Source organism: Rhipicephalus sanguineus, chromosome 3, assembly GCF_013339695.2.
Source record: "Rhipicephalus sanguineus isolate Rsan-2018 chromosome 3, BIME_Rsan_1.4, whole genome shotgun sequence".
NCBI lineage: Eukaryota > Metazoa > Arthropoda > Arachnida > Ixodida > Ixodidae > Rhipicephalus > Rhipicephalus sanguineus.
In genome coordinates this window covers 133,658,862-133,670,943 of record NC_051178.1, presented here as the reverse complement: position 1 = coordinate 133,670,943, position 12,082 = coordinate 133,658,862, and the positions used below count along the sequence as shown (strand labels likewise).

Here is a 12,082-nt window from a genome sequence, read left to right as displayed (position 1 = left end):
CACACCATTCGCCGTGACGTCATAGATTTTTAAAGACGTTTACTATTTCTTCCATATAGTTCTTAGTTGGTGAGAATGAAGTATATTGTCATGTGGAGTGGCCAGAGACTTCAAGTATGAAGTTTCAGCAAATTTTGTTGAGCCAATGAGGTCAAAATACAAAATGTGAAAATGTTATGCATTATGTAGCATGGCTGGTATTTCGGCATTAAGGCTGTACAGGGTATCTGTTGGTATTAAAGATGCATGTCTCTGTCTAATCTTAAAGCATGGCCCCTTTTTTATATTTTAACGGCGAAGCTGTTTAGCAAATTGTTCCTTGTGAGTCGATCGCAGAAAACTATCATCTTAATGGGTATGTGCCACTGTGCAGCTACCTGAGAACGGGTACAGGGAGAGAAAGAAAGAAACAAACAAACAAACGGAGAGATGGAAAGAAAGCTGTAAAGAAAAAGAAAGAGAACAATTCTTGCCGAAAAAAAAATTACACCATCTCCCGCTGAAGGGGACCATGAGGCGATGCGAAGCCGGAGCACTTGCACGATCGCGTTCCGTTGGCGTTCGTTGGGCATGCTACCGACCTCGCGTCGTGGAACGCGAAGAGGGATGCTACGCGCGTCGTATCTTCCATCTAGCCTGGCCGTTAATTCTCACAGGGCGAGCGGGGAACGCGGTCGACAGGCGGGCGAGAGGGGGCAGCATGGGAGAGGAGAGAGAAGCGGAGGGGACGCGCATGCGCTCGAGCTCATCGCGGCGTTGCGCAGGAGAGAATTTCTGCATGTCTAGCCCGCGTTTCAGAGGAAGAGTGGAAAGGGAGAGGGGAAGGGGAGGGGAGAGGGTGAGTGGAGAGGAGGTGTGTGGAGAGGGTATGCGCATGCGCAGTAAGGGTGGTCACGCCGCACACCACCACCACCACCACCACCGGATTGAGCTCCGCCTTAAGATACTTCGCATCTAAAAATCTTCACGAGGTGGGATTCGAACCCACGTACCCTCGATCCGAAGGCGCGCGTCCTAACCACTCGGCTATCCAGGCACGCTAGCAGAGCGTATCATTACGTTGTATAGTATAGTGTAGCAAGGGGGTGGAAAGAGAAATAAGCATGAGGAGGAGGGAAAGTAGAAGGGGAGAGAGTAAAGCATAGCACAGAAAGAATGAGAGAGAGAGAAATAGGAAGAAATGCAGAAAGAAAAAGAGACGGAAAGAACATCAGTAAAAGAGAAAGAAGTAGAAAGAGAGAAAAAAGAAAAAAAGAGGTAGCAAGCATCGCTGCATCTAGCGTCCAGATACCGCACCACCTGACCAAGCCGCGCATGTGCAGTAGCTGAGCCACGCCCACAGACGGAGACATCGCGCATAACCTCCGCACTTTAGTGCATAGCCTGGCTGCGTACTCCTGAGGAGGAAGTCGCGCATCTCGAAGCTAGACATGTCGGTCGACGGGGGGGTACGAGCGGCGACGGGTCCGTGCTTCGCTGTGCCAAGCTTTGCGCAACTTAGTGCAGCTACACGTAATTTTTTTCTTTTCTATTAATATTTGCTTTGGAATCAATGACGTCCTTCATGTATACCTTTCACAGCTTCAGTGTTATTTTGGCAGTGTTTGCAGTTACTATACGTTTGCTGTGGAATCACTTATGAAAGTAAAAATAATGGCCTGTTTTTTCTTTTTTCTATCTTTTTGCCCAGGGACAGAATGGCCGACTACAGGCGCCTTCTACAGAGAGGACTTGAAGTAATCCGTGGAATTGGAAACCATGGCATGGACCTTACCCTGGTTGTTCGTTTGGCTAGGACATTTGCAAACAGGGTATGTTTCAAAGCATTGTGTTCCGGCAATCTGGAATGCACTGTGTAACGCTGGCTCTATGCAGCATGGCAATGTTTCATTTGTTTGTAAAAGCAAAAGGTTTGTCATGAACAATTGGAAGCATTGCAGATTTTATGTTTGCATTAAGATCTGATTAATAAACGCATTGTACATCAAAAGTCTCGTAATGGAACATAAAATGTAGCCTTTATATATCACTTCTACTGAATTCAGGTGCCTTGCAGTATATCAAATTTTGGGGGGCTTGTGCTTTGTCATGAATGTTGCTATTAGAAACAAGACAACTAGCTAAATTTCACTTGGTAGGATAATTGGCTGGCTGACAGTTCACTTTTTCTAACCATTATGAGATCATGCCCCAGCTTCTGTGTGTGTTCAAAGTAAAATCTTGGAACTACGGCACACATTTCATCATAACGGTGTGGTGGTGGTGGTTCTGATATGCAGTCCTCATCCATGCGTGCTGATGGCCTGGAGGAGGAGTCTAAGGCTCTCGAAGACCGGGCGGCACACTATTGGGAAGTTGTCATCTCTATGCTGGAAAAGTCTGGCAGCCCCAGCAGCCCATTGTCGGCATCGCGCCGGCTGTTTTGTGTGCCGGCGGGCGCTGTGACGTTGAGTGGCCCACAGGAGACGAGAGCCCTCAAGCAGGAGGCCAAGATGTTTCTGGCTGTACGTGCTATGAATGCGGGCTGTCTGGATGAGGCCGCTGAGATGCTGTCGCAATTGACTACTGCACAGGCTGCATTCTACACTGCCCTCGTAAGTTGGCCTCATTTTTATTTAGAATACTTCGCAGGCCCTAAGTGGGCATAATGGTGTGAGGGGGGTTACACTTGTGAAAAGAATATGCATGGGCAAGGAGGGCTTTAGTATTGGTAAATACAGTAGAACCTCGTTGATACGCTTTAAAAAAAAAAAAAAACGCGGAAAATAAACGTACGATCCGACGGCCAGCGTCGCCGCCTGCCTTGGGTCGGTGTGTGCTTGACAGAGAGCGGCGATCGAGCAATTCGGAGAAGACACGGAGGGGACGATCGAGCAATTCGGAAGAGACGCGGAGGGGACAATTGAGCAAAGCAGAGAAAGTGCGGAGGGGACCATTGAACAAAGCAGAAAAAGCGCGGAGGGGGGAAAGGCACTGCGGAGGAGCCGCCGTCGCCGCGCGGCGGCTGTCTGCCACTTCGCGCTTCACAAGTACACGAGAGGGCCCTTTTTGCACACCTGAATGATAGTTTCTGAGTACAAAACGTATCATACGACCAAAGTTTTCCGCGGTGCTGACAGTTGCTGCTGAATAATCGTATTTTCCGGGACCGTATTAACCGGGAAGCCGTACACACAGCTGTATTGGGTTATTTTTAATTTTCGCGATTTCGAGCGTAGGAGCCGGGAAATCGTACTAAGCGGGAACGTATCAACGAGGTTCTACTGTAATAGCAAAAGCATTCAGAAATAGGCATCAACTGCATTTTAGTATAAGATGGGCAGTTTATCAACGAAATGGCAAATACAATACAGGTTGCATAGTTTTGGAAACAGTATGAAAAATAAAAGTGAAGGCTACATGTGAGTAGAAGGAGGCCCCCGTGAAAATGTGTACATGTAAAAGGAGTGCTTTAGAACAACTGGTAAGGTCAGCGGCACAAATGCTAGAACATGGTACAAACCGAAACTGGCCCCATTACCATAGGCGTGCACAAGGGGGGCAGGGGGGGGTGACCGCCCGCCCTAATCACCTAAGAGGGGGGGCGCAAAATTTGTCCCGTACATTCACCCTCCTAGTCACCTGGGGGGGGGGGGGGGGGCAAAATCTGCCCCATACATTGACTTAGTAGGGTGGGGGGGGCGCTGCGATGAACTTTTGCCCCCCCCCCCCTGCTGAAGGGGAGCCCTGCGCATGCCTATGCCCATCACAGCCCATCGTCATTGCCATTATTAGGAGTAGCAGTTCACTTGTTGCTGGCAAACATGGTACCACGATTTGTTTCATTTTATTGTGTTGCAGGAGTGCGGCGTTGCCTTTTTTCATTCTCTTTGTGCAATTCAACCCGCACAGTATTTTGCCCCAGAGGATATCTTGTTGAATGGATACAGTGGCCTTGAAGGTGTGTTGTTTCCTGCTATGAGAATAGCCTTAAAGGGGTCATGAAGCACCAATTGGGTTTGTTGAAAAAACAACCTGCGGAAAGCTGACACGGCTATGAACTGCTCTGCAAAATATTACAGTCGTGCACGCCGCGTAAAGGCCACAAGCGGAGCGCGAAGTTGCCGTTTCCTCAGGTGCCCTCTTTTCAAACAGAGGCCAGTTCTCACTCTCGTCAGTGGGCGGGGCGTCTGCACGTTGACGTCGCGGAGACATAGCATGCTTACTGGCCGATAGCCGGATGAGATCCGCTTCTTGCCACGGGGTGCCGCCACTTGCCCGCGCCGCACTCCTCAGTCTGCTAACTTTACATGGTAGCCGCACTCGCGCATGCGAATCACAGCGGGAGAGCGATCGCGTTTCATGACGCGCGCTGACGTAACTTCTTTCCCCCGTGACATCCCTCCCTGTCTAGCTTCCAGTGCGCTCGTCGGCACGAGAAAAGAGAGAAAGCGCTGAGAGCGTGCGCCAAACCCCCGTAACTCTGCTGATTCTTGACGGATTCGAGAAATTTTTGCGGCAATCGATTCGGGAGGCAGTAAACTCCGATACTAAGGTCATTAGATCATTACTTGGAAAAGTGGTTCATGACCCCTTTAAAAGCATAAAGTTATTCTCTGTGCGGAAGAGAGCAGCAACAGCGAGGCAGCCCGACATTTCGGCGTGTCGGAAACATGCGTTTGCAACTGGCAAAAAACCACGAAAATGACCTGGCTGATATTGTGACGCAGCTCCGAGTGGAGCACATGACTGATCATTAAGCCTGTGAAGGACCACGTGTGAACAGTCTATAGTGAGTGGCTAATGAGCGAATGCCACATCTTCACAGCCAGCAATAGGCTGAAGCTTGTATCTCTTGAAGAAATTGCGAGGTGGGTGGTTGAAGCTTGGCTCTTAATCTTAGCAAGCATGTTCATGATGGCATCCAAGAAATGTGGAATATCCAATGTCCTGGACAGAACAGAAGATGAGATGTGGTGGTCCAACATTGGTAAAGAGTGGCAGTGAAGGAATAAACAGGCTTTTTTCCTGACGAAAATTGGGGGGTGCATTAGACTTGGCTGTATACAGTAATTCTAAGGGAGTCGGGGATAAGTTTGATGATAAGTTTCAGGAAGTTTAACGAGACGGTGTTGCCAAAACATGGAAAAAAAGTCAGTTTCGCGCGAGGGTGAAGCAATGAATGCGATAGCAACAAATTAGGATGTCAGACAAAGAACGGCAAGCAGCTCGATATTTGCAGCGCGCCGCTCAAGCGCAAAGGACGCACGAAAAGAGTGCACACAGGATGAGTGCGACCTAACAACGGTCACAGCTCCACAATGGCAGCACGCTGCTCAAACACCAGGAAGGACACTCGAAAAGAACGCACAGGTATACACAGGCTGAGCGCGAACAAACAACTGTCACAGTGTTTACTTCTAAGAGTGCGCTTCAACCCAGCACTCTTAGATATTTCATTTTTTTTAAAAGTGTGGCGCATGGAGTGACCCCTCCGCGTCTCTTGCCGCGCGGTGGTGTTCGAGGCATTGTTTACCCAGCGTTCCACATCGAGAGTTGGTCCAGAAATGGGCCCCTTCTAGTGTGCGTCTCATGGGCAGTTTTCAAACTGAAGCAAAATCTAGGAGCGTTGCATTAAAGTGTGCCCTCCGGGCGATCTCTCGGGTGATAGCGCACACTCTGAAGCACCTCCGAGCTCTGCGTACCGCCAGCGGCAAATGGTGTATATAAATGGCTCACCATTTGTATTCCAAAGAACGGATGGTGCATGGCCGAATTGTCTAGCGCAGTGTGCTGCGAAGCAAGGGGTCGCAGGTTCGAATCCCGTGGTGCGCTTTGGAACTTTATATTCTTCCGATTTATTTTTCTGACATTGTATATATATATATATATATACACACACACATACTTGTACATATCCGGGACATGACGGTGACGTCAATGGCAAAAACCCGCCAAGAGTGTCCATGTAATTGCTATTGTAATAAAAGAATTACGATTACGATACTTCCTAGTGGGAAATTAGAGAATGCAGCTGTGGCAGACAAAGCACCTCTGCCAACTGCGCCGCAGGAGGATTGGGTGGGTGAAAGTAGGAGGAGGCCTCATTTACAGGAGTTAAAAGGATTGGAAACACATCACCTTGCCGGAAGCCACAGCAGCACCACGTCCCGCATTAAATGTGGGGGTGCTAAGCTGCGACGAGTAGGAGGGCCACAGCGGCGTGCGTTGAAGGTGTCGGCCGTGAGCCCGCCTGGAGCCGCCGCTGGTGCAGGTCTTGGTGGTAGTAGCAAATGCCCAAGTGAGAACATTAGAGTGAACTAGAGCCACACCCGCACTCGGCATTCTGAGAGCTGCTCACTGCACTTACCGTCATTTATCCACCCATGTGTCAGTTATTCAGTCATGGCAGTAGTGAGTGTAGGCACGAGCTCTGGCGCTCTGCACTCGCTGTCATAAATCCTCCCCTGTGCCATTCGTTCGCTCAGTTATGCCTTAGGACGTCGTGAAACTCGCGAATGAGCATATGCCTGCACTGTAAAAAGGAGAAAGACACGGAAATTGTGATTTCACAATTTCAGGTGCTGGGTTTTCATCACATAACTGAAAAAAAAAATCTTTGATCTTAATTTTCTCTTTTAATAATAGACTCTCAAAGAATAATTTATCAGGCTTAACAGGTTTAATGTTTCACTCTAGCGCCCCTTTGACCCAGTGTAATGTTTTTTATTGAGTGAGACCAATGTTTGTTGTGGCATTGGCATGCAGGTGATGAAGAAGATGGCCCAGCGGGAGTCTCCCCAGCGGGGTGTGCAGCACGCACTGCTTCAGAGAGAAAGAGCTGCACTGCAGCTTGCCCTTGAGCGTGGCCGCCGGGAGCCTGACCAGGCCCTGGCGTCTGCTGTGCGCGCTCAGCTGGATGACCTGGAGGGGCGACTCGTAAATATCTCGAGTGAGAATTTACGTCACAATATATCAAACAGGCTTGTGTGAATAATATGGATTATTTCATGATGAGGCAGCGTTGGAACGAATAGTTAACAGCCAGATGCTGGCAAATCTATAAAAGGGAAGTGCTTTCACTTTGAATGGTGGAAACTGTTTTATTACAGCGAAGCTGTATGTGGCTGGGTTCAGTGTATTTTTCCCGTGCGTCAACAAAAACGCATGTGCCACACAAATTGGGCAAGCCTCACCACTCGCCACCGGTCCACTAAAAAAATGTAGGCGGGAACACACCGGTGGCATACGCGAATTAAGATTGTGCACGAAACGCCAAGTGCATGCGGCAATCCAGACAACGCGACACATGTTGGGAAATGGAGAATGCAGCAGAAAGATGCAAGCACCATGCTGCTCAAATGGAAAACTTAAAAGAGCATATGCTAATTCAAAAGGGACTTTCTTTGAAACATTTTGGATTTAGTTTTTCACGGTGTGTGATCGGCCATGGTTCGCCTCTGTGTCGTGTGCTAAGCAGCTTCACTGAATATCCACCTTCACAAAGTGAAATGGCTCACAATTTTTTAGCATCGGTACTTGCATTGGTTCCATTTAGATCAAAATTTGTGTGCAGCCGATACTCTTTAATACATTGATGATGAACTAAACAGAATACAACTTCACCTCTTCCCCTTTTTTTTTTTTAGATGGCTCCTTCAGTGATGAGGCAGCAGAAACATCTTGGGCACCAGATGTCACATCCACGCCTCGGTCCACCCATGTTAGTTTCGCACGTAGGCCTCAACAGAGCAGCACCCCACAGGTTGACCGAAGCTTTTACCCATCCCGTGCTGATGTGAGCCATTCATCTGTGTCAGAGGTATGTAGCTGCCTGTCTCTCTTGGGTGCCATTACAGTCGCCGACCGATAAATCGGACACCGATAATTCGGACATGCTCGGTAATTCGGACAGTCACGCGGCACCGCCGATGATCCCATAGAAGTAATGTGTAAAGACGACCGATATTTCGGACAGCTGTGAGATCTACATTCGATAATCCGGACCCTGTCCGAGACTCGCGCACGCCGAATCGCCAGCCATTATCTCCTCCGGCACCCGTACCATACAAAGTATGGCCTCAGAGATCAAAACGAAAGCTAATTGGGGATCTATGTCTATGAGGCTCTATTTCGATCGCTACTTTATGCCTCAGATTTGGAATTGGAAATGCTGATCTTGGAGGCACTGGTCAACTGTGGGAAATCGCATCGACATCACGAACATCCTACATTCCGGTTCCTGTATCCCTGCGCTGCGCTGCTATCGCCGCCATTTTGTCGAATGCGTCTGCGGTAAAGCGTTCTGCGCTCGCGTTCATTTTTATCTTGAGACTTGCTTTATTTTACGCTCTACTGTCTCAAAAGATCTGAGTTTAATGGTGCCAACGGTGCCCTCACAGCCAGCGCCGAAGGCCGCGCCGACGACAACGAAAGGCGGCAGATACATTCAACTGCCGATTTTTCGGACGCCCGATTTTCCGGACATGCTCGAAAATTCGGACGCTTTCGCGGCACCGTCACCAGCCCCATAGACGTCAGTGGTCAAGAACGTCAGAAATTTCGGACGCTAAAGCTCTTCGGCGTCCGATTTTTCGGACTTTCCGCCAAAATTGCAGGTTCGAAAGGCAATAATTGAAGCCCGCAACTCTGCCGCATCTATCATCTCGTAGGTTCGAACCAGCGCTTTCGCGAGTCGACCTGTTTGCGACAGTAGCAGAGTCCGAAAGTCAGCTTTGTCGCGATGCCGAAGTGTTATGGGGTGAAGCGGACCGGAAATTCAAAGGGGCCGCTATCACGGCGCCGTGCGGCGATGTCTTTACGAATAAGCAGTGGAAATGCACGGAGGCGTGATGGCGGCAGGGGGCAAACGCGCCAGTACGGCTCAATCGCTGACGAGCCTTACGATAAGCATCTTCAGTCAACTGCTCGATAGTGCATGTGGCCTGGTGCAGTTGCATGCGTAGTGCATGCATTTAATAGGCGAGAACCCAAACGCGCCACGCCGCCATTCATGCTGCCTCTTTGTGGGACCGCTAAGTGCGCCGCACAGACGCGTTGCCTTCACGAACGAAACCAGCTCGTCATCGTACAGCGATCACATCACACTGGCGGAGATACAGGCGGACTTGGTTGCACGTAAGCAGAAGTGCGGGCAGCAACGCATTGACAACTTTTTTCGGCCACCGGGACCTTGAAATGTCAATAAAAGTACCGTATTTACTCGCATAATTTGCGCACTTTTTTTCGCGAATTTGGAGCTCCGAAAAGGGGGTGCGCAAATTACGCGGAGATTTCGCGAGCACATCTGAAATAACGCACAATATATAGTCCTAACACGCGCGATATAATACATTAAAGAAGAAAATAAATTATAGCGCAAACGAAGGGTTTTTAACAGAATTAGCACGTACTTTAACCAGCCAGATTCGGTCATGCGCGGTCTAGTCAGAATCACTGGTTGAGAAGTCCGACTGAGAATCATCGCCGCGGCCGCTGTCACCCGCTTTCCCAAAGCGCGTCGTCCTTGGTTCCGTCGAGTGCGTTGAGGCGTCTTCTTGAAGCTCTTCGCGACAATACTGGGAGTAACGAGGTGCCACGGCACGGCGATACCGGTGGGCCTAAGCTCTCGCACATATTTGAAAAGGTATTCTTCGACGGCAGGAAACTTTCCATGCTTCGGTCCTCGGAACGGTCTCCTTCCCGGTCTGTATTAAAAAGCGAACTCTTCTGCGGCACGGTTCCCGTTCCTTAGGCAAATTCTATAACAGTGAGCTTGAATTTAGCGAATAGTTATTGTAGCTCAGCGCAAGAGAACAGTGAAAACGCAACTGGCTGATCGCGAAACCTAAACATCCGAAATCAACGAAGGCTGCGTCGCAGCGCGGACGCAGAGGAGGAGGGTCAGCGCGGGAAAATGTTGGCGCGACTGGCCCTCGCACGCCTCCGATGCAGAAAGTAGTCCGTGCCGTGTCGCGTGCATGCATTCTCACGGCGGGAGAACGCTCGAACAGTTCCGAACAACCGGTGAACAGATTAACGGTTGGTACGGTCTCGGCGGTTTCCAGAGAATAGAACGAAGTAATCGGAAGAAGGGACTTCGCACTCGCAGCCTGTCTTGTGTATGACTGCGCTCGCCTGCTCGGTGAGGGCCGCGTGGCACGGCGGCGCGGCCGTCCAAAAGTTCGCCCCGTGCGCAGCAGCCGCCGGCGAGCTGGCTCGAGCGGGGCGGGGAGCGCAAATATGCGAGTAAATATTTTTTTTAGCAAAGCTGGCTAAATATTAGGGGTGCGCAAATTATGCGAGGGCGCAAATTATGCGGGTAAATACGGTATTTTTTTTTTCTGGCGCATTCGTTTTTTCGGACATTCGATAATTCGGACTTATTTACGTTCCCCGTGGAGTCCGAATTATCGGTCGTCGACTGTACATGGAATACTGGTTGTTCTTTCTGGCGTTGTTGGTTCATGAAACATGGGACAATGGGGGTGACTGGCACTTTGAGAGTTCACGTCATAGAGTTGTCAATGGTGGTGGGAAGTGGCTATAGACATTAACTTTCTTGTTTCTTGGCCAAGAGTGCTGAAGCTTTCCAAATGTCCAACAAATCACAATAAAAAGACCAATAAAAGATTTTCACTCACTGTGCTGTGTAGAGTGTAATGTGATGGGACGATATCTGACTACGGTTGAGCATTGGGCCGGTTGGTGTAGCATAATTCTATGTTTTACACCGCAAGGAACGAGGACGGCATTGAAAGACACACAGCTATGAACTTACAACTGGCTTTATTTTCCTGCTTACAGCAAAACTCGCAGTAATCCCGTACGTGCATCATCTTAGCCACAACGTAAAGTGCATTGGCAAGCGAGCTGGTGCAAATGTTTCTTCTGCCCCCAAAAACTTTTAAATTAAAAGTGCTCCACCAGGCATAAAGACAAGTTTGTCCCATGTGATTATTGCGTTGTGTATTTTATACTGCTGTCTTGCCATAGTGAGTATGTCGGGTAAACCGGAAGGTGGTAGAAAGTAGGCTTGTGCGAATATTCGAGCAATTATTCTGACGAATATTCGCTTCGAAACAAACGAATAAACATATGTAAACAGTATGTAAACCCCTGTAAAGGTGGTTTCACTGTAAGGGAGGGCTGCTATACTGTGAATACACTTATACAGGGGAAATTCGCACTGCCGCGAAGCCTCGCTTCAAGGTTAAATGAACACACCGTATTTACCCGCATAATTTGCGCCCTCGCATAATTTGCGCACCCCTAATATTTAGCCAGCTTTACTAAAAAAAAACAAAAAACATTTACTCGCATATTTTGCGCTCCCCATCCCGCTCGAGCCAGCTCGCGGGCGCGCGCCATGAAGATGGCCGCGCCCCCGTGCCCCTCGCCCAGCAGGCAAGCGCAGTCATACACAAGACGGGCTGCGAGTGCGAAGTCCCTTCATCCGATTACTTCGTTCTATTCTCTGGAAGCCCCCGAATTACGGTTCCTAGAATATTATATTTTAGGGACCGTACCCGAGTACCCAAACCTGTTCACGGGTGTCGGAACTGCTCAAGCGTTCTCCCGCTGTGAGAATGCATGCACGCGACACGGCACGGACTATTTCTGCATCGGAGGCGTGCGAGGGCCAGTCGCGCCAACTTTCCCGCTCGTTCGCTGCGTCCGCGCTGCAGCGCGGTTGAATTCGGATGTTTAGGATTCGCCATCAGCCAGTCGCGTTACTGTTCGCTTGCGATGGGCTACAATAACTATACGGCAAAATTCAAGCTCAGTGTTATAGAGTTTGCCGAAGAAAATGGGAACCGTGCCGCCGCCAAGCACTTCAGCGTGAATGAGAGTCACGTTCGGTACTGGAGAAAGCAGAAGAGTTTGCTCGTAAATACAAGACCTGGAAGGAGAGCGTTCCGAGGACCAAAGCAAGGAAAGTTTCCTGCCGTTGAAGAAGACCTTTTCAAATATGTGTGAGAGCTTAGGTCCTCCGGTATCGCCGTGTCGTGCGAGATGCTGCAGTTCGAGGCAAGAAAGATAGCGCAGGAGAAAGGGGTCCCTGCTGCGACGTTCAAGGCAGCAGAGGTGGGTGACGCGCTTC

General features: G+C 49.5%; 1 protein-coding gene across 1 annotated transcript in view; it reads left to right on the top strand.

Moving 5' to 3' along the window:
* The window catches only part of LOC119385864 (uncharacterized), a gene marked incomplete at its 3' end in the record, with an annotated part of 42,074 nt that extends 34,273 nt beyond the window's left edge, over nt 1–7,801 (top strand). The window contains 4 exon segments of the mRNA XM_037653233.2: nt 1,691–1,811; nt 2,280–2,594; nt 6,748–6,931; nt 7,629–7,801. Of these exon segments, the coding sequence (XP_037509161.2) occupies nt 1,691–1,811; nt 2,280–2,594; nt 6,748–6,931; nt 7,629–7,801 (793 nt within the window).
* Nucleotides 7,802–12,082: the final 4,281 nt, after the last annotated feature.